The sequence below is a fragment of the Melanerpes formicivorus genome, unplaced genomic scaffold (genome assembly GCF_026170545.1).
Source record: "Melanerpes formicivorus ecotype bairdi unplaced genomic scaffold, bMelFor1.0.p_v2 SCAF_77, whole genome shotgun sequence".
NCBI lineage: Eukaryota > Metazoa > Chordata > Aves > Piciformes > Picidae > Melanerpes > Melanerpes formicivorus.
Genome location: NW_027142429.1, coordinates 2,532,562 through 2,554,545, shown reverse-complemented (window position 1 = coordinate 2,554,545; position 21,984 = coordinate 2,532,562). Strand labels below are relative to the sequence as shown.

Here is a 21,984-nt window from a genome sequence, read left to right as displayed (position 1 = left end):
ACACAGTCTCAAGCTGTGCCAGGGGCTCTCTCTTCCCAGCAAGAGAGATTGGCCATTGGGATGTGCTGCCCAGGGAGGTGGTGGAGTCCCCATCCCTGGAGGTGTTCAAGAGGGGATTGGATGTGGCACTTGGAGCCATGGTTTAGTTGTCAGGAGGTGTTGGGTGACAGGTTGGACTTGATGATCTCTGAGGTCTTTTCCAACCTTATTGATTCTATGATTCAACACTTGCTTCTGTGCAGGTCCTGCTCATCACAGGCAGCTGCAAGATGCTGCTTTAGCCACACAGACAGAGCCAGGCAGCAAGTGGAACCAACAGCCCCCTCCCAACGCTCCCAGGGCTAGACCCAGAGAAAGGCAGCAGCCAGTGCCTGGCAGAGGAGGGAGTTTCCTGCCTGCCCATTCAGCATGGGAAGGCTGATGCCAAGAGAGCTCTGCTGAGAGAAGGGTTGGTACCATCTGCAAAAGGAGCCTGCTGGAATTTATTGACCAGCAAAATGGGCCCAGACACCCCCCCATGGGAGCAAGAGCAATGTGGGGTGCAGGCCCAACCTGAGCAGCTGTGGGGTGCACAGCCCAGGCTGCTGCCCAGCTGCTTCCATGGGGGAAAAGGATAACCTTTAGGGGCAGAGGGCACAGCACACCCCCAGAGCACAGGATGGAGAGAGCTGGGCAGCACTCAGGAGCCCAGCAGCAGCACAGGGAAGTGCCAGAGAGAGGCAAGGAGGACACCTGCAGCCTAGTTGCAGTTCTTGGGCAGGCGATAGACCCCTCCCGAGTAGATGAGCTGCTGGTCCCGGACCTTCTTCTGCAGGAAGCCCTGCAGCTCCTGGATGTCGATCTCTGTCACCACTGGGCCTGTCATCACGAACATCTTCAGCATGCTGTGAATCCTCTCCAAGGACAGGCTCTCCAGGTTGGTCAGCATAGCCTGGATGTATGTCCAGAAGAGCTGCAGAGGGGGACAAGCAAGCACAGAATCAGTAAGGGTGGAAGAGACCTCAGAGATCATCAAGTCCAAGCTGTCACCCAGCACCTCCTGACAGCTAAACCATGGCTCCAAGTGCCACTTCCAATCCCCTCTTGAACACCTCCAGGGATGGGGACTCCACCACCTACCTGGGCAGCACATTCCAAGGGCTAACAACTCTCTCAGTGGAGAACTTTCTCCTCACCTCCAGCCTAAACCTCCCCTGGCACAGCTTGAGACTGTGTCCTCTTGTTCTGGTGCTGGGTGCCTGGGAGAAGAGACCAACCCCCTCCTGGCTCCAACCTCCCTGCAGGGAGCTGGAGAGAGCAAGAAGGTCTCCCCTGAGCCTCCTCTTCTCCAGGCTAAGCAACCCCAGCTCCCTCAGCCTCTCCTCACAGGGCTGTGCTCCAGACCCCTCCCCAGCTTTCTTGCCCTTCTCTGGACACCTTCCAGCATCTCAACATCTTTCTTAAACTGAGGAGCCAGAACTGGACACAGGACTCCAGGTGTGGCCTCAGCAGTGCTGAGCACAGGGCACAAGGACTTCCCTGCTCCTGCTGGCCACACTCTTCCTGATGCAGGCCAGGAGCCTGTCTCACACTGTCCTGTGCTGGCTTTCACCAGCAATGTGGAGTTCCAGACCCCTCCCCAGCCTCGTTGCCCATCTCTGGACACATTCAAGACTCTCAATGTCCTTCTTAAAGCAACAGTAACCCACAGTGATACTGGCACCGGGAGGGAAAGAGCTGCTCTCAGCATCACACATCCCAAAAGCAGAGCAGGGCTGTGGCTGGCAGGAAGCTCTGCTCTCAGCCACAAGGTCTTTACAGAGGAAACATCCAAGCACAGCAGGAGGTGTTGGGACACAGAGTGAGAGGCAGGATCTGAGGGAGGAGCATGACCCTCAGTGGAGGAACACCAGCATGACACCTCCGGGTTGCACCGAGGCACAAGGGGAGGGTGGGAAAAGCACTGTGAGGGAGCACAACCCAGAGGAGGCAAAGCTCCAGCTGGGAGAGCTGGGTCAGCCGAAGTGCCAAAACAACCCAACCCTGTCTGGGTGAACCCAAGTGAGGTTTGACTGTTTTCAAAGGCAAAAATCATGTCCCAGACGTTTTCTTTCTTTAAACTGAAACACCAAGAGGTTCAGAGCTGTCCAAATGGAGCCCTGGGCCTTCTCTGGAGCAAAGGCTGCAACCCAGCCCCTGCACCAGTGAGCACTCACAGCATCACAGCATTGTTAGGGTTGGAAGGGACCTCAAGGATCATCTAGTTCCAACCTATTCACCATGAGACACCCACTTCAAAGACCCTCATGCTGGACTTAGCCACTTGCAGTAGAAATGCAAACCCAAGGAGCAAATGGCATCCATCCCCTTCCTCACACTCCCCAAACCCAGCAGCACAGGGTGGCTGTGCTGTCCTGCTGGCTCCAGGAGCAGCTGGGACACATGGATGGGTACCTGCAGCTCCTCCTCCTTCTGGTCAGCCTGTGATGCCATGGCAGAGTCCCCCTCCTCATCGCTGTCTATCAGAACGACCTTCTCCACCTGGTCCTTCTGCTCCTCCTCGATCACAGTGAAGGTGCCCTGGGGCTCCTCTCGCAGGACACCCTGCTGCAGCCACAGGGTCATCTTCCTCTTCAGCGAGGTCACAGGCACCTTCAGCACTTCACTCAGCTCTGTCAGTGTCCAGGTACCTGTGGAGACCACAGATGTCAGACACCAGGACACCTGCCCACCCCCCAGCATGCCAGAGGATGACAGAGTCACTGAATTGTCAGGGTTGGAAGGGACCTCAAGGATCAGCCAGTTCCAACCCCCCTGCCATGGGCAGGACACCTCATACTAGGTTAGATTGCTGAGAGCCCCAAGGCTGGGGAGCTGCTGTCAGGAGCTGTGTGCAGTGAAAGCAGATGGGCTGCTGAGATGGGGCCCAGCTGATGCAGTCTCTAAGGAGACCTGGCTGAGCCCTGTGGTAGATCCAAGCCCAGGAACCAGGTCTTGGTCCTGCTGCCAGAGCTCTCAGAGCCTTCAGCCACCCAAGCAACATGGCCTTGCCACCCAGCCATGTCAAGCAGGCAGGGTGGCAGTGCTGAGCCCCTGCCCCAGCACTCACTCTTGGTCTGGAAGTGCAGGATGATGGCAGCATGCACAGGAGAGACGGACAGGGAGAGGGTGCGATCGGCCAGCTCCACCTCCAGGCTCACCAGCCCCAGGTGGTACTTCCAGTTCAGGGTCCTCATGGCCTGGAGAGAGGAGAAGCAGCCACTCTCAGCAGATCTTCCAACAGGAACCCCTAAGTGCTGCAGTACTGCATATGTCCCTCTACAGGCAGGGCCATCTGCACCCCACACACCTCTGCAGATATGAAAGCTGCTCTCCTCCTCGTGAGCCACCCAGCACTGCCACCCCCCAACTGCCCCCTACCCCCTCCTGGCAGACATTCTCCTTGGCACAAGTTGCTGCCCAGCCCTTGCTCCTCTCCTGCCCAAAAGCCAGTCACTCAGCCCTCAGGTAAGGTAGGCACAGGGTGAGGAAACACTAGAACACCAACTGGGCCTCTGAGGCCAGGCTCCTACCAGAAATACTCCTCAGAGGCAGGATTTCCTCAGAGAGAAGCACTCTCTTCTGATACTGGGGTGAAAAGAGCACTGCTTGCTGTCTGAGGATGCTCAAGGAGCCTGCTCCCTCCATGCATGTCCTCCTGCATCCCCTCCCAAGTAATTTTTACAGGCACAGAAAACATCTGGCAGCCACATCTGGCACATAGCTACAGCAGAAGAGGCAGCACCTAGAGCTCTGAGCTCCCTGGCCTCATGGCACCTATCACCTGGGGTATGATAACAAGCTGAAGAAAGGACACAGAAAACCAGGGCTGACAGAGCCAGGGCACAAGTGGACAAGCAAAGAGCAACATCTGCATGAGACCCCCAGCTGTGCTCAGGCTGCCTGCAAAGAGCCCTCTGCACCTGCACACAGACACTGCAGTGGCTTGGCAGCTGGATCTGAATCACCTGTGCCTCACATGTGTGCCCTGCATGCCACCAGGCAAGAACCTGCAGGATGAGAAAGCCAAGGCCACAACTCTGAAAGTGACCTAAAGCTCTCCCTGTCTTCCAGATGGATGCTCCTGCTCCCAAGCCACTCTGCATGTGCACAGCAAGATGCCCCTCAGCCCTCTCTCTTTGACTAACAGCCATGATGGAGAGCCTGAAGAACAGAAGACTGCACCATTGTTTCTGTCTGCTCTCTGTGCCTCTCTTCCACCTTCCCATGCTGTTTATAAAGCCAGGGATTCCAGCTTGGAGCCACAGTTAAAGTGACCAAAAATGCTTACACATAAACTGCCTACCATGGAGGGCCCTCCAGAAGTGAAAGAACAAACCCAGGAGAGACCACAGACAGGAGAGGAAGCTACATTCCCCTAACTCCAGGCTCACAGTGGACCTTAGAAAGAGACCATGTTGAAAGAGCTCTTCAGGAGGGCACACAGGGAAGGAGAGTGCCAGAGCAGAGCAGGGTGGAAAAGACCTCAGAGATCAAGTCCAACCTATCACCCAGCACCATCTGATCAACTCAACCATGGCACCAAGGGCCTCAGCCAGGCTCTTCCTAAACACCTCCAGGGATGGGGACTCCACCACCTCCCTGGGCAGCACATTCCCATGGCCAACCTCTCTTTCTGAGAAGAATTTCTTCTTAACATCCAGCCTAAACCTCCCCTGGCACAGCTTGAGACTGTGTCCTCTTGTTCTGGTGCTGGCTGCCTGGGAGAAGAGACCAACCCCCACCTGGCTACAACCTCCCTTCAGGGAGCTGGAGAGAGCAATGAGGTCTCCCCTGAGCCTCCTCTTCTCCAGGCTAAGCAACCCCAGCTCCCTCAGCCTCTCCTCACAGGGCTGTGCTCCAGACCCAGCCCAGCAAGGCCAGGATGCCACTCATCTGCTACAGAACTCAGGCCAAGGAGCTTGGACCAGATAGAGATGGCCAGGAAGTGCCACCTCAGTGTCCACTTAACCAACAAACTGCTGCACTTCAGACAACTCCCTTCCCTGACTGCCACCCCCCAGGCACCCCAGCAGGAGATAAACCCTGCTTTTGGCAACAGCTAAGCTGCTGCAGTGTCTAACCCTGCCTGCCCCTATCCCCCCTCCAGAGCCAAGCCTGAAGGGCAGGGCAGAGGCCTCCCTTAGGCAGGGCTGAAGTTGCCTCACCTTCAGTTTCTCATATTTCTTGGAGTAGGCTTCCATGGCTTCCTTGACCTGCTCTGGCAGCTCCAGCTTCTCCTCCTTCAGTGGTGGCCAGAACTCACTGGAGAGGATGACAGCAATGAGGCTGAAGGGAGGCCTCTCCTCCTTGGGGAGCTTCTCCTCCTCGTCGCGGATGTTGGCGTTGATGCGCCGCGAGTCAGCCATGTCCTGCAAGAGGCAGAGCAGCTCAGCAGCTCCTTCTCTTCCCCATCAGGGCTAACCCTTAGGACAGAAGCTTAAACAAGGTGACTAGTGTTGCCTCCACAGGATGACACTGGGGACACTGGAAAGGACCTGAGCACCTCTACTAGAATGTCTGCTGCATACTCAGAAACATCTGTGGGGAGCTTGAGCAAAGGCTACAACTCAACACTGGCTTACACTGGAGGCCCTCCAGACCTCTGCTCCTCTCACAGTGCCCCAAGTGAATTCATCTGCACAGTCCCAACCCCAGAGGAGCTGGAAGAGCCCAGCTCTTCAGTGCCAGAACACTGTACTGCAGGAAGGGCAGGGGAGAGAAGAGCATCAGAGCAAGCATCCCCCAGAGAGGATGACGACACACAGGGCTCAAAACCAGAGAGGATTTTGAATGCACTTTTGCTGCCCACAGCAATAAAAGGATGTGGAACAGCTGGAGAAGGTCCAGAGGAGGCCATGAAAATGGTCAGAGGGCTGGAGAACCTCCCCTGTGGGGACAGGCTGAGAAAGTTGGGGATGTTCAACCTGGGGAAGAGAAGACTCCAGGCAGACCTCAGAGCAGCCTTCCAGTACCTGAAGGGGCTCCAGGAGAGCTGGGGAGGGACAAGGGCTGGGAGTGCCAGGACAAGGGGTGATGGCTTTGAGCTGGGAGAGTCAGACTGGAGATGAAGAAATTCTTCAGAGTGAGGGTGATGAGACACTGGAACAGGCTGCCCAGGGAGGTTGTGGCTGTTCCCTCCCTGGAGGTGTTCAAGGGGCCAGGTTGGATGAGGCCTTGAGCAAGCTGGGCTGGTGGGAGGTGTCCCTGCCCATGGCAGGGGGCTTGGGGCTGGATGATCTGTGAGGTGCCTTCCAACCCAACCCATTCTATGGAATCAGCTCCTCACTGGGATTCTGGGAATGCCATTTTCTCAGAAGGCCCTCTTTGGGTCATTCCTCAAGCCCTTCCCCAGGGGGCTCAAACACCCAGGAGTTGAAGGGAAGCAGAGTTACTTTCAGCATGACTTCACAGTAGTGCATCTGAGCTTCACCAAAGCGCAGCTTCAGCAGCTCCACGTTGCGGATCTCCCTGGGGAGGAAAGCAGCACCTCAGGCACAGGGTCCTCAGACAGATGAGCCAGGCTTGGCCTCCACCCCTCACAACACAGCCCAAAAAGGGCCCTGGCACAAGGGTGCCCTTCCTAGGAAGCCTTGCAAGGCACTTTATCTGAACAGGATCTAGCACCTAGAGTGAGGAACAGTCACTTCCCCCACAGGGCAGCGACCTTCTGAAGCCTTCCCACCCCTTTCCTTTGCACTTAGCCACCCCCTTGACACCACAGGGCAACCACAGCCTTTGGTGAGCCAGCTGGCTAAGCTGTCAGCCCCTGGCTTGGACGGCAACACGCTGCGCTGGATTAGGAACTGGCTGGAGGCTGAGCCCAGAGAGTGGTGGTGAATGGTGCCACAGCCAGCTGGCAGCCAGGCACCAGTGGTGTCCCCCAAAGATCAGTGCTGGGCCCCATCCTTTTCAATATCTTCACTGATGATCTGGGTGAGGGGGTTGAGTCAGTCATCAGCAAATTTGCAGATGACAGCAAGTTAGGAGCAGATGTTGATCAGTTGGAGAGCAGAAAGGCTCTGCAGAGGGACCTTGCCAGGCTGGACAGATGGGCAGAGGCCAACAGGATGGCATTCAACAAGTCCAAGTGCCAGGGGCTGCACTTTGGCCACAGCAACCCCATGCAGAGCTACAGGCTGGGGGCAGAGTGGCTGAGAGCTGCCAGGCAGAGAGGGACCTGGGGGTGCTGATCAACAGCTGCCTGAATATGAGCCAGCAGTGTGCCCAGGTGGCCAAGAAGGCCAAGGGCATCCTGGCCTGCATCAGGAACAGTGTGGCCAGCAGGAGCAGGGAAGTCCTTGTGCCCCTGTACTCTGCTTTGGTTAGGCCACACCTTGAATCATGTGTCCAGTTCTGGGCTCCTCAGTTCAAGAAGGACATTGAGAGACTTGAAGGTGTCCAGAGAAGGGCAAGAAAGCTGGGGAGGGGTCTGGAGCACAGCCCTGTGAGGAGAGGCTGAGGGAGCTGGGGTTGCTTAGCCTGGAGAAGAGGAGGCTCAGGGGAGACCTTCTTGCTCTCTTCAGCTCCCTGCAGGGAGGTTGTAGCCAGGTGGGGGTTGGGCTCTTTATTTACAATAAACCAAACCAGGTTGGAAGAGACCTTCAAGATCATCGTGTCCAACCCATCAACCAATCCAACCCACCCAAACAGCTAACCCATGGCACCAAGCACCCCAGCAAGTCTCCTCCTGAACACCTCCAATGATGGCGACTCCACCACCTCCTTGGGCAAAGGTAAGCTCCTCAGGCAAGCAGCACCAGAACAAGAGGACAGAGTCTCAAGCTGTGCCAGGGGAGGTTTAGGCTGGAGGTGAGGAGAAAGTTCTTCACAGAGAGTTGTTAGGCATTGGAATGTGCTGCCCAGGGAGGTGGTGGAGTCCCCATCCCTGGAGGTGTTCAGGAGGGGACTGGATGTATCTAGTCTAGTCATGAGGTCTGTGGTGACAGGTTGGATTTGATGATCTTTGAGGTCTCTTCCAACCTTGGTGATTCTGTGATACTGTGATACCTGCCCAGGACTGCCCACCCCTGATGTGGCTTGCAGCAGCTGCATTTCAGAGAAAGGAGAACCACTGCAGCTGCTGAATCACAAGATCACTGAATTGCAGCTGAGGTCTCCTGATTCTTCATCCCTTTGACACTTCCTGCTGACCCTAAGCAGCCTGAGCAGGTTGTAAGGGCCACCAAACAGGTGGGATGGAACTAAGGAGGTGTCAGTGCCTCCAGTTTCCTACATGCTGGTCTGTTAGGGCAAGCCAAGGGCAGGACTGAGCTGGAAGCAGCCAAGAAGAGGTGAGGGCATGAAATTCTAGGTGCAAGCCCAAAGCTGCAGAGGAAATGGCCACAGGCACTGCTGTGCCTCCAGAAACAGCTGGTAGAGAATCATTAAGCTCAAAAAGACCTCCAAGCTCATGGAGTTCAGCTGTTAACCCAGCACTGCCAAGTACCAGAATCACAGAATGTTAAGGGCTGGAAGGGACCTCCAAAGCCAATATAACCCCCCTGCCAGAGCAGGAGCAACCAGGGCAGCTCACACAGGAACACAGCCAGGAGGGGTTTGAACATCTCCAGAGAGGGAGACTCCACAACCCCCCTGGGCAGCCTGCTCCAGGGCTCTGCCACCCTCACAGGGAGAAAACTCTTCCTCCTGTTTCCATGGCACTTCCTCTGCCTCAGCTTCCACCCCTGCCCCTTGTGCTGGCATTGGGCATCCCCCAGCAGAGCCTGGCCCCAGCCTCTGGGCACTCACCCTGCACAGCTTCATCACCAGCAGTGAGGTCACCCTCAGGTTCCTGCTCTCCAAGCTCCAGAGCCCTCAGCTCCCTCAGGCTCTGCTCATGAGGAAGATGTTCCACTGCCTGCAGCAGCTCTGTGGCTCTGTGCTGGACTCTCTCAAGCAGTTCCCTGAGGTTCTTCTTGAACTGAGGGCCCAGAGCTGAACACAAGATTCCAGATGCAGCCTTAGCAGAACACAGGAGAGAGGAAGGAGAACCTCTCTTGACCTACAGGAGCCAGTGCAGAGCAGGGCAGCAGAGCTGGTGAAGGGCCTGGAGAATAAATCTTAAGAGGAACGACTGAGGGAGCTGGGGATGGTTAGTTTGAAGAGGAGGCTGAGGGGAGACCTCATTGCTGTCTAAAACTACCTGAAAGGAGGTTGAGAGAGGCTGGCGCTGGTCTCTTCTCCCAGGTGATTAGTGACAGAGCAAGAGGCAATGGCCTCAAGCTACAACTGGGTAGATTTAGACTGGACAGTAGGAAGAAGTTTTTCCCAGCAAGAGTGGTCAGGCATTGGAATGTGCTGCCCAGGGGAGATGGTTGAGTCACCAAGCCTGGATGAGTTTCAAGGTGGCTTGGATATGATGCTTGGGGCTATGGTCTAGGGGTGAGCCTTGCAGAGGAGGGTTCTGGGTTGGACTTTGTCACAGTATCACAGTCTCACAGTATAACTTAGGTTGGAAAGGACCTCGAGGATCATTGATCAACACAGACCCCATGACTAGACCATGGCACCAAGTGCCACATCCAATCCCCTCTGGAACACCTCCAGGGATGGGGACTCCACCACCTCCCTGGGCAGCACATCCCAATGATGAACGACTCGCTCGGTGAAGAACTTTCTCCTCACCTCCAGTCTAAACCTTCCCTGGCACAGCTTGAGACTGTGTCCTCTTGTTCTGGTGCTGCTTGCCTGGGAGAAGAGACCAATCCCTTCCCAGCCACAACCACCCCTCAGGTAGTTGTAGAGGGCAATGAGGTCTCCCCTGAGCCTCCTCTTCTGCAGGCTAAGCAACCCCAGCTCCCTCAGCCTCTCCTCACAGGGCTGTGCTCCAGACCCCTCCCCAGCTTTCTTGCCCTTCTCTGGACACCTTCAAGTCTCTCAATGTCCTTCTGAAACTGAGGGGCCCAGAACTGGACACAGGACTCAAGGTGTGGCCTAACCAATGCAGAGTACAGGGCACAATGACTTCCCTGCTCCTGCTGGCCATACTGTTCCTGATGCAGGCCAGGATGCCATTGGCCCTCTTGGCCACCTGGGCACACTGCTGGCTCATGTTCAGGCAGCTGTCAATCAGCACCCCTAGGTCCCTCTCTGCCTGGCTGCTCTCAGCCACTCTGACCCCAGCCTGTAGCTCTGCCTGGGGTTGCCATAGCCAAAGTGCAGCCCCTGGCACTTGGACTTGTTGAATGCCATCCCATTGGCCTCTGCCCATCTGTCCAGCCTGTTGAGGTCCCTCTGCAGAGCACTTCTGCCCTCTAACTGACCAACATCTGCTGCTTGGTGATCCTGAGGCTCTTTTCCAAGCTGCTTCTGTGACTGGGTGATGCTAAGCACAGCCCTTCGGCGCAGTCACAGGGCCGAGTGTGAAGCCCTCCTTCAGCCCTGAGAGGCCTGCAGGCTGTGCAGGCCTGGTGCAGGGCCTGGCCTCACCTCTCGGCGCTGTAGTTGAAGTGGTGCAGCAGCCTGTCGGCCAGCAGCGTGCGGTACTCGTTGATGAACAGGTCCTTGCTGCCGTAGATGCTCACCAGCAGGCTGATGATGTCCGAGGAGCGGCGCTTGGAGCTCAGCTTCCCTGGGGAGAGCCAGCACAGCACAGGGTCAGACAGGAAACTGCTGCACCAGCAAGTGTGGCCAGCAGGAGCAAGGGAGGTCACTCTGCCCTGTGCCCAGCACTGCTGAGGCCACACCTGGAGTCCTGTGTCCAGGTCTGGGCTCCTCAGGTTAGGAAAGAGGTTGAGCTGCTGGAAGGTGTCCAGAGAAGGGCAAGAAAGCTGGGGAGGGGTCTGGAGCACAGCCCTGGGAGGAGAGGCTGAGGGAGCTGGGGTTGCTTAGCCTGGAGAAGAGGAGGCTCAGGGGAGACCTTCTTGCTCTCTGCAACTCCCTGCAGGGAGGTTGTAGCCAAGTGGGGGTTGGTCTCTTCTCCCAGGCAAGCAGCACCAGAACAAGAGGACACAGTCTCAAGCTGTGCCAAGGGAGGTTTAGGCTGGAGGTTAGGAAGAAGTTCTTCACAGAAAGAGAGATTGGCCATGGGAATGTGCTAACAACCAACCCTCTGCTCCTCTCTCTCCTCCGTGGGGCAGGGAAGGGTAGCAGGGAAGGGGAAGCTATTAGCTGCCCTGGTTTGTCCAGGGGGGCTCCTGTGCTGTTTATAGATTGTAAATCCCTGCAAATATTGCATGTTTTGTCCATGCTCACTGCATTCCACTGCAGATTGTAGCTCTGCTTGTAAATGCAACTGCATTTGCTCCCAGCTGAGCTGGGCTGGCCATTTAGTGTTGGGGAGGAATTTTTAACCCACCACAGGTGGGGGTTGGAAGGGACCTCTGGAGGTCAGACAGACTGACCCCACTGCTCAAGCAGGGCACCCACAGCAGCTGGCCCAGGATCACAGTGGCCAGGGGGGTTTGGAAGCTCTCCAGGGAAGGAGACTCCACCACCTCTCTGGGCAGCCTGCTCCAGGCCTCCAGCAGCCTCACACCAAAGAAGATTTTCCAAGTCTGGTCATAGCATCTAACCTGGATCTGCATCAACTGGGTCAGGAACCCAGTCCCCTGGTTCTGTGATGTCATCATCACTCTCCTGGCCATTCTCCAGGGTCACTGGGTCAGCTTTGGAGAGCTCATTTGCCAGATCCCCGGAGCCCTCTGCATCCCCGGTGAGCCCGGCCACGATCTGCCGCACGGTGTCCTCCCGAGTCCTGCCAGGGGCAAGGGAAACAGTGAGTGAGGGGAGGGCAGGGAGAGGGGAGGTGCAGGGCTGCCCTGCCAGCCTCTTACCTCAGGTACTTCCTGATGGGCTCACAGGCGACCTCCAGGATCACCATGGAGGGGTCAAGCTCTCGCAAGGCCTTGATGGCCGAGATGTAGAGAGTGATGATGTCAGAAGTGTTGACTCCTGCAGGAGAGGGGCAGAAGGGGTCAGAGGCCCAAGCACAGAGCTTGGATGTCAGGAGCCTGGATGCTCCAAGCCCTCTGCTCAATCAATGGAGTGAGAGGTGAAGGGTGTGCTGCCCTCCTGCCCCAGCCACAGGGGGAGATCAGATCCACATGTCTGAGGAACCAGTGCCAACCACAAACACAGGCTCAGAGACCCCTGGGAAGCAGATGAGCCTGGACTGTGTGTTTGGAGCTCAGAGCACACACAGCAGAGCAGCCTTCACCCACCAGGAGCAAGGCCACAGCCCTAGCTCAGCTCCTCACCACACTGAAAATGAGGCAAGAAGGGGCTGGGATACCACCAGGGAGTGCTGCCCTGCACACCCCAACGGCGAGAGCTCCCAGCGGGCACAGCCTGGCTGCCACTCACACCTGACAGGGGATCAGCTGGGGCCCAGTAGATCCCTGCTCAGGCCCATGCTCCTTACACTGGTAGGGCATATGGAAGGATATAGAACCCAGTAGATCCCCACCATGCCCAGCCTCCTTCCAGTGTGGGGATATACAAGGGGATATAGAATCCAGTAGATCCCTGCTCAGGCCCATGCTCCTTACACTGGTAGGACATATGTAAAGATATAGAACCCAGTAGATCCCCTCCATGCCCAGGCTCCTTCCAGTGTGGGGGCAGACAAGGGGACATAGAACCCAGTAGATCACCACACTGCCCAGGCTCCTTCCAGTGTAGGGATATACAAGGGGATATAGAATCCAGTAGATCCCTGCTCAAGCCCATGTTCCTTACAGTGGTAGGGCATATGTAAGGATATAGAACCCAGTAGGTCCCCACCATGCCCAGGCTCCTTCCAGTGTGGGGACAGACAAGGGGACATGGAACCCAGTAGGTCCCCACCATGCCCAGGCTCCTTCCAGTGTGGGGACAGACAAGGGGACATGGAACCCAGTAGATCCCCATCATGCCCAGGCTCCTTCCAGTGTGGGGCCAGACAGGGGGCCATGGAACCCAGTAGATCCCCACCATGCCCAGGCTCCTTACAGTGTGGGGACAGACAAGGGGCCATGGAACCCAGTAGATCCCCACCATGCCCAGGCTCCTTACAGTGTGGGGACAGACAAGGGGCCATGGAACCCAGTAGATCCCCACCATGCCCAGGCTCCTTACAGTGTGGGGACAGACAAGGGGACACAAAACCCAGTAGATCCCCACCATGCCCAGGCCCCTTACAGTGTGGGGATATACAAGGGGACATAAGATCCAGTAGGTCCCCACCATGCCCAGGCTCCTTCCAGCATGGGGCCAGACAGGGGGCCATAGAACCCAGTAGATCCCCACCATGCCCAGGCTCCTTCCAGCGTGGGGCCAGACAGGGGGCCATGGAACCCACCAGGGTGCAGAAGTCGCATTTCCAGAGCGCTTTTCAGGGAGCTGAGCAGCTGCTGCCTCTGATTAGTCCTTTCCAGGCAGAACTTGAGGTCCTCCACAGCAGGCTTGGAGTCTGGGAAGTCTACAGAGCAAGCAGAGCACAGAAACAAGCCACACTCCATGGGGAGACAGAGGCAGACCCTGTGGCCTGTCAGGAGCCGGAGAGGCGGCTGTCGCCCCTCTGAGCCCTCGAGCGAACGGACACTGAGCTTCAGCACAGGAGCCAGAGCCCCAACCCCCTGGCCAGCGAGGCTCAGGGCAGGCAGGGCAGGTGGCACCTACCCCTGATGATGCTGAAGAGCTCCTCGATGCGCATGCTGGCGTAGATGCGGTAGAAGAACCTCTGGACGTGGCACCGCCAGCGCCGCAGGGTGCTGCTGGCTTCCGGAGCGGAGCGCGCCCAGGGGTCACGCTGCAGGAACACCCTGCTCAGCCAGCCTATCACCTTCTCAATCCACTGCACAGGGAGAGGGAGAGCACAGAGCTGCTGAGCACCACAGCTGGAGGCACAACCACGCTTGGAATCGCAAGGAAAAAGAATCACAGAACGGTGTGGGGGGAGGGGAGCTCTGAAGGTGTCATAGTATCATAGCATAGGATCAGTCAGGGTTGGAAGGGACCACAAGGATCATCCAGTTCCCACCCCCTGCCATGGGCAGGGACACCCCACACTACATCAGCCTGGCCAGAGCCTCATCCAGCCTGGCCTTAAACACCTCCAGGGACAGGGCCCCAACCACCTCCCTGGACAACCCATTCCAGGGCTTCACCACTCTCATGGGGAAGAACTTCCTCCTCCCCTCCAGCCTCAATCTCCCCACCTCCAGCTTCATTCCATTCCCCCTAGTCCTATCACTGCCTGAGATCCTGAGCAGTCCCTCCCCAGCCTTCCTGGAGCCCCCTTCAGATCCTGGAAGGCCACAATGAGGTCACCTGGGAGCCTTCTCTTCTCCAGACTGAACAGCCCCAACTCCTTCAGTCTGTCCTCACAGCAGAGCAGCTCCAGCCCTCTGCTCATCCTCCTGGCCCTTCTCTGGACACCTTCCAGCACCTCCAGATCCCTCTTGTCATAGGGGCTCCAGAACTGGAGGCAGTACTCCAGGTGGGGTCTCCCCAGAGCTGAGCAGAGGGGGAGAATCACCTCCCTTGCCCTGCTGGCCACACTTCTCCTGATGCAGCCAGGTCATCCAGCACAACCCCCTCTGCAGCCAGCAGGGACATCCCCACCTAGATCAGGTTGCTCAGAGCCTTGGCAAGCCTCACCTTGAGTATCTCCAGGGATGGGGCCTCAACCAGCTCCCTGGGCAACCTCATAGTGAGGAACTTGTTCCTAACATCCAATCTCAATCTGCTCTGCTCTAGTTTGAAGCCATCACCTCTGGTTCTGTCCCTGCAGGCCTTTGTAAGCAGTCTCTCTCCATCCTTCCTGTAGCCCCCTTCAGGTACTGAAAGGCCTCCTCAGAGCCTTCTCCAGGCTGAACACCCCCAGCTCCCTCAGCCTGTCTTCAGAGCAGAGCTGCTCCAACCCCCTGATCATTTTCTTGGCCTGCTCTGGATCCTCTCCATCAGCTCCAGGTCCTTCCCATATTGAGGGCTCCAGAGCTGGAGGCAGCACTCCAGGTGAGGTCTCACCAGAGCAGAGCAAAGTGGCAGAGTCATCTCCCTGGACTGCTGGCAACACTGCTTTTGATGAGGGACCTTGCCAGGCTGGGCAGATAGGCAGAGTCCCAGGGCATGAGATTGAACAAATCCAAGTGCCAGGGGCTGCACTTTGGCCACAGCAACCCCAGGCAGTGCTACAGGCTGGGGTCAGAGTGGCTGAGAGCAGCCAGGCAGAGAGGGACCTGGGGGTGCTGATTGACAGCTGCCTGAACATGAGCCAGCAGTGTGCCCAGGTGGCCAAGAAGGCCAAGGGCATCCTGGCCTGCATCAGGACAGTGTGGCCAGCAGGAGCAGGGAAGTCCTTGTGCCCTGTGCTCAGCACTGCTTAGGCCACACCTGGAGTACTGTGTCCAGTTCTGGGCTCCTCAGTTCAAGAAGGACATTGAGAGACTTGAAGGTGTCCAGAGAAGGGCAAGAAAGCTGGGGAGGGGTCTGGAGCACAGCCCTGTGAGGAGAGGCTGAGGGAGCTGGGGTTGCTTAGCCTGGAGAAGAGGAGGCTCAGGGGAGACCTTCTTGCTCTCTGCAACTCCCTGAAGGGAGGTTGTAGCCAGGTGGGGGTTGGTCTCTTTTCTCAGGCAAGCAGCACCAGAACAAGAGGACACAGTCTCAAGCTGTGCCAGGGGAGGTTTAGGTTGGATGTTAGGAAGAAATTCTTTACAGAGAGATTGGCCATGGGAATGTGCTGCCCAGGGAGGTGGTGGAGTTCCCATCCCTGGAGGTGTTCAGAAGGAGACTTGATAGGGTGCTTGGTGCCATGGTTGAGTTGATTAGATGGTGTTGGGTGATAGGTTGGACTCAATGATCTTGAAGGCCTCTTCCAACCTGGTTTATTCTATTCTAATGGGACAGGGCTGTAACTAATGCAAAGCAACTCAGTTTTGAGGGTTACAATTATTATCAAATCCACCCACTTTGCCTCCTGGGTTTATCTTCCCAGAGTGGTCCTGTCACAGCCTGATTAGCAGCTGACACTCCAGACTGCTGTGTCTGAAAGCTGGGCTGCTGTCAGCACTCCTACTTCAAGCACAATGCTCCAGTCCTCTCCTCTCCTCTCCAGGCTTGTAGTGAATCTACTCTTGTCTTAGTATCTTCCTAATTTGGATCCCACTCCTGCTTTTTTTTATTGCTCTTTTCAATCACAGAAACACAAAACTGTCAGGGCTGGAAGGGACCTCAAGGCTCAGCCAGTTCCAACCCCCTGCCATGGGCAGGGACACCTCACACTGCAGCAGGTTGCTCACAGCCACATCCAGCCTGGCTGCAAACACCTCCAGGGATGAGGCTTCCACCACCTCCCTGGGCAACCTGTGCCAGGCTCTCACCACCCTCATGGGCAACAACTCCTTCCTAACATCCAATCTGAATCCATCCATCTCTAGTTTTGCTCTATCCCCCCAGTCCTATCACTCCCTGACACCCTAATGAGTTCCTCCCCAGCTTTCCTGTAGCCCCCTTCAGATACTGGAAGGCCACAATAAGGTCTCCTCAGAGCCTTCTCTTCCCCAGACTGAATAGCTCCAGTTCTCTCTTCCTAACTCTGACATGCTCCAACACTCTGTAGTCAAACTGTCTGAAAAGGTCTGCAAGGAGACATCCTGCAGTGCCTGACAAGCAGAAAGAGTTCCATTGTCTAAGGACATTTTAAAGGTGCTGGAGAATATCTCCAAGTCATCCAAAAGCATTTCACACAAGGGAGTGCTGCACAGCAGCTACAGGGAACTAAGTATCTAAGGACTGATGATGTCTGGAGGTGACAAAAGTGGCTGCTGTGGCAAAGAGTGAGGGAAGAGGTTGGAGTGAGGTGGGGGTTGGTCTCTTCTCCCTAGTGGGAAGGGATCTTTAAAGCTCATCCAGTCCAACCCCCACACAGTCAGCAGGGACATCCCCAACTAGAGCAGGTTGCTCAGAGCCCCAACCAACCTCACCTGGAATGGTTCCAAGGGTGGGACATCTCCCACCTTTCTGGGCAACCTGGGCCAGGGTCTCACCACTCTCAGTGTCAAACATTTCTTCCTTAGATCTAATCAAACCCTCCCCTGAGATCCAGTCCCATGTGGACAGTGATGCCCAAGCCACATGTTTTCATAGGGAAGAACTTGCTCTTGCTTTTAGGAGGTGTTCTCCCCTTCCATCAGCTCAGACTGGTTCACACAGGAAGAATCAGCAGCTGCTGCAGTACTTCTGCAGCCATTGGGATGATGCTTTTCATGTGGGGTCTGGGCTTCCTTCCAGCCCAAGCAGACTGATGAGGCTTTGAGAGTTGCCTCCCAGCAGGCAGAAATCCTCTTCAGCTCCCTTTGGATCCAGGGGGCAAATTGTGCCAGGGGAGGGTTAGGTTGGAGATGAGGAGAAATGTCTTTGCTGCAAGAGTGGTCAGGGATTGGCACAGGCTGCCCAGGGAGGTGGTGGAGTCCCCATGCCTGGAGGGGTTCAAGAAACCTGTGGCCATGGCAGCTGGGGGCATGATTTAGTGGCCATGCTGGTGCTGAGCTGAGGGTTGGACTGGATGATCTCAGAGGCCTTTTCCAACCCAAACAATTCTCTGACTCTGTGAAACCAGAGCAACCACAGCGAGCAGCCTGGGTTGCATGGCAACCTGACCTCACGCTCTGCTCCTCAGCACAGGCAAAGGCAATGCCATGCACCAAGGAACACACACAGCACAGGGCAGGCCTGCAGAGCCAGGACTGCATCCTGCCAGAGCCCTCCCCTGGAGGGGAACTTTGCTTTAAGGTCACACTGGGTAAACAGCACAAGAAAAGCTCAGTTTAAGGCAGCAGGAAAACTACAGGGTAGCAGGTGCAAGGAAGCATTTCAAACCTCTATTAAGCCAGCTGGTGAGATCAATACCAGAGGATCACCTCCCACCTTTGCTTCAGATTTTAAAGGGGGGCTGAAAAATTGGAAAGAAGATAGAAAACAGGAAGAGAAATTCAGCTTACTGAGCCCTCCTGCCCAGGGAGAGGGCTCCCTGCAGGCTTGGTGGCACTGCATGTTCTTGTGGCTTGTCAACCAGCAACTCCCTCACTGCCATGGGCCAGGTGAGGCACAATCATCAATCACTCTGCTTGGAAGAGACCTTTCAGATCATCAAGTCCAGCTATTAACCCAACACTGCCAGGTCACCACTAAATGCTGCCCACATCTCCATGGCTTTTCAATCCCTCCAGGGATGGTGACTCCACTGTTCCAAGGCCTGGCAATGTTTTTGGGGATGAAACTGTTGCTCATGTCCAACCTAAACCTCCCCTAGTGCAACATAAGACCACTTCCTTTCCTCCTGCTGCTTGTTCCTCAGGAGAAGAGGCCAACCCCCACCTGGCTCCAGCCTCCTTTCAGGGAGTTGCAGAGAGCAATGAGGTCTCCCCCCAGGCTGAACAACTCCATTTCCCTCAGCTGCTCTACAGGACTTATGCTGTAGACTCTTCCCCAGCTTCACTGCACAGGTCAGAGCAAACCTTCCCCTCCAACATCACTTAAAGCAGGGAGCTTCAACCACCCCTTCTGCCAGGGAAGGTGCAAGTCACAGAATCAACGAGGGGGGAGAAGACCTCACAGATCATCCAGTCCAACCTGGCACCCAACATCTCATGACTAACTAAACCATGGCTTCAAGAGCCACATCTTGGACTTCTGAACATTCAGTATGTGATTGAGGAGAAGTTCCCTCACCCATAAAGAAACTTCTGTGCTCATTCACTGCTTTCAGAACCACAGAATCAACCAGCTTGGAACAGTCCTCAGAGATCATCAAGTCCAACCTGCCACCCAGCACTGCCTGACTACTAAACCATGGCTCCAAGTGCCACATCCAATCCCCTCTGGAACACCTCCAGGGATGGGGACTCCACCAACTCCCTGGGCAGCACATTCCCATGGCCAATCTCTCTTGCTGGGAAGAACTTTCTCCTCACCTTGAGCCTAAACCTCCCCTGGCACAGCTTGAGACTGTGTCCTCTTGTTCTGGTGCTGCTTGCCTGGGAGAAGAGACCAACCCCCCACCTGGCTACAACCTCCCTTCAGGGAGTTGGAGAGAGCAAGAAGGTCTCCCCTGAGCCTCCTCTTCTCCAGGCTAAGCAACCCCAGCTCCCTCAGCCTCTCCTCCCAGGGCTGTGCTCCAGACCCTTCACCAGTCTCGCTGCCCTGGCCCAGTGGCAGCCCTGCCCACTCGCGCTCAGGTGGAACCCACTTGTAGTCAGAGCTTGCAAAAGCATCTTGAGGAGCAGCTGCACAGCCCAAAGGCAGGGCCCTCACTGCCCACAGGCCCTCACTGCCCACAGGCCCTCCTCACCTCCTGGAACTCGTTGAGGAAGGAGTGCTCGTACTCGCCCCGGCACCGCTGCTCCATCCTCTCCTCGATCATCCTGTGCAGGATGGTGGTGACGGCGTCGGCGCTCACCCTCTCCAGCAGGTGCAGCTGGCGCCTGCAGGCACAGACACCAGATCAGAGTGCATGGAAGCGAGGGGACAAGGACACAAAGACCATCCCCACACCTGCAGGCACCTTCCTCCTCTGAGAGCCAGGGACCCAGGCCTAGCCCTTCATTTACAGGCTCTGAGAAACAGACAGACACACAAGGTGTGCAGCACTGCTGCTGGCCTCTCCTCCTCAGGAGCATTGGTTCTGAGCCATCAAAACCTTTTTAACTTCATAGGTGCAGAGAATGGTTTGGGGTGGAAGGGATCGTAGACATCATCCAGTTCCAACCCCCTGCCATGGGCAGGGACACCTCCCACCACCACAGCTTGCTCAAGGCCTCATCCAATCTGGCCTGGAACACCTGCAAGGAGGTGGCATCCACAGCCTCCCTGGGCAACCTGTGCCAGTGTCTCCCCACCCTCACTCTCAAGAATTTCCTCCTCCTCTCCAGTCCCAGTCTACCCTCTCCCAGCTCAAAGCCATTGCTCCTTGTCCTGTCACTCCCAGCCCTTGTCACAAGTCCCTCCCCAACTCTCCTGGAGCCCCTTCAGGTACTGGAAGGCTGCTCTAAGGTCTCCCTGGAGCCTTCTCTTCTCCAGGCTGAACAGCCCCGACTCTCTCAGCCTGTCCCTACAGGGAAGGTTCTCCTCTGGACTTGCAGTTCCATGTCCTTCTCCTGCTGGGGGCACCAGAGGTGGGCACAGCACAGCACATAGGGTCTCATGAGAGCAGAGCAGACGGGGAGAATCACCTCCCTGATCCTGCTGGACAGGAAGCATTTGCAGCTTTGTGGACAGAAGGTCTTAGAGCAAGAAGAAGACATTCTCACCTCTAAGGAGTGGAACTTTCTGTCTAAAGCTCTGCTCTGGTTCCACCACCAGCTGGCCATCAGCTCCATCAAGTTCTCTCCCCAGTACTGCGATACAGCCTGACCTCACACAGCCCTGCTCCCGTTTCCAGCCACCAGAAATCCTGCTGCTGCTCCCCACCCAGCCCAGCTGCTTGCCCCGAGGGACAGCCACCACCCCGCAGCCCACACACAGGATGTCATTGAGCTGCTGAAACTGCTGCATGGCTGTAGGGCACCAGCACTGCTCCCTCTTGCTGCTGCAGCCGGCGCACAGCAGGCCCTCCCCGGCGCCCTCCTCGGTGTCGCTCTCCGGCTCGGCCTCGCTCATGCTGCTCTCGCCCTCGTTGGTTCCATCCTCTCCCTTCCTCATGTAGATCTTGAAGGTGCGGCTGTAGAACTGCTGGATCATCTCCTGGAAGGACTTGGTGGTGGAGAAGAACAGGATAGCTTTAAACATGGTGTAGACCTTTTCTTGCAGCATCTGAGCACCTGTGCCCAGGAGCAGGCCTGCCTTGGTCCATCTCTCCAGGAGCTCCAGGCTGTTCAGGTAGGGGTCCAGGCGGCACTTGAGGAGGCAAAAGGCGTCCAAGAGGAGCGAGGAGCACTGGGCCTCCTCAGCTGTGCTTTCATACTGGTTGATGCTGTTCCAGAACTCAGGCCCTATGTTCACCTGCAGGTCTGTCTGTAGCACCTCAATGAACCACTCCTCCACGACTGAGTGCAAGTCGTAGCACCGCAGCACCTCCAGGGCCGCCCGCAGCTCAGCATCCTTCAGCGGCCCCACAGGATCGGACCGCGGTGCTGCCTGAGAAGTGGAGAGACCGAGTTAAGCAGCACAAAAAATTCTCCAGGAGGAGCTGTGGCAGAAGAGACCACTTGTCCCAAGGAGCAGGGACCAAATGCACACGGACTCTGCTGCCAAACAGCACCAGGCAGATCCTGTTCCTCCATGGACAGCTCAGCTTGCTGCTGCGAGCCAAGCGCCCAGCTCCCAGCAGCCCAGCACCGGCCACTGCTGTCCCTTCAGGGCTGCCGCAGGATCCAGGCACTGCCTGGGATGTGGTTGTTGAGGGGCACCCAGCTCTGAGCACAGGAGGGACCCAGGTCCCCCAAAAGCCAGGCTGTAGGGCAAAACCTCCTCTGATCAATGTGAGCTGCCTCGGGGAGTGAGCAGGAGCACAACATCTTCTTTTTGGCTTTCCTGGCCAACAGTGAAGAGTGGCACAGCTGGACCCCCCCGGCCCTTCCCTGACAACTCCCCCCGGGCCAGGCAGCGCCAGATCTCCGCTTTCCCGGTCAGCAGCTCCCGGATTTCCCCCCCAGCCCCTCGGCAGGGGTGGAGGGGACCGGCCAGGCCGGGGGACGAAACTGGGACCGCCTCAGCCACCCAGGGGTATGGAGGAGCAAGGAGGGGCGGGGGGCACAGGGAGCAGGCACAGGGAAAGGAGTGGGCACGGGGGAACGGCGCAGGGAAAGGAGTGGGCACGGGGGAACGGCGCAGGGAAAGGAGTGGGCACGGGGGAACGGCGCAGTCCTGCCCCAGCCCTTCCCCCCGGCCGGCCGCCCTCCCCCCGGCCCGCCGCAGCCCCCCGCCCCCCGCCCGGCTCACCAGCCCCAGGGCAGCGGGCGGCACCAGGGCGGTGCTGAGCGTGTGCCAGGCGGCGGAGAGCTCGGCGCCCGCCGGCCGCTCCATCAGGCCCCGCCGCAGGAAGAG

General features: G+C 56.9%; 1 protein-coding gene across 1 annotated transcript; it reads right to left on the bottom strand.

Moving 5' to 3' along the window:
* Window positions 1-421: 421 nt before the first annotated feature.
* Window positions 422-21,983, bottom strand: ANAPC2 (anaphase promoting complex subunit 2). The gene is made up of 13 exons (XM_068164183.1): window positions 21,880-21,983; window positions 20,462-21,075; window positions 19,292-19,424; window positions 13,621-13,795; window positions 13,301-13,420; window positions 11,796-11,913; window positions 11,535-11,716; window positions 10,450-10,591; window positions 6,414-6,489; window positions 5,187-5,390; window positions 3,089-3,218; window positions 2,434-2,669; window positions 422-952 (listed from the first exon to the last, which is right to left on the bottom strand). Exons 1-13 carry the CDS (start codon window positions 21,961-21,963, stop codon window positions 740-742), a joined length of 2,427 nt encoding a protein of 808 aa, XP_068020284.1. The 5' UTR covers window positions 21,964-21,983; the 3' UTR covers window positions 422-739.
* Between the last annotated feature and the right edge of the window lies 1 nt (window position 21,984).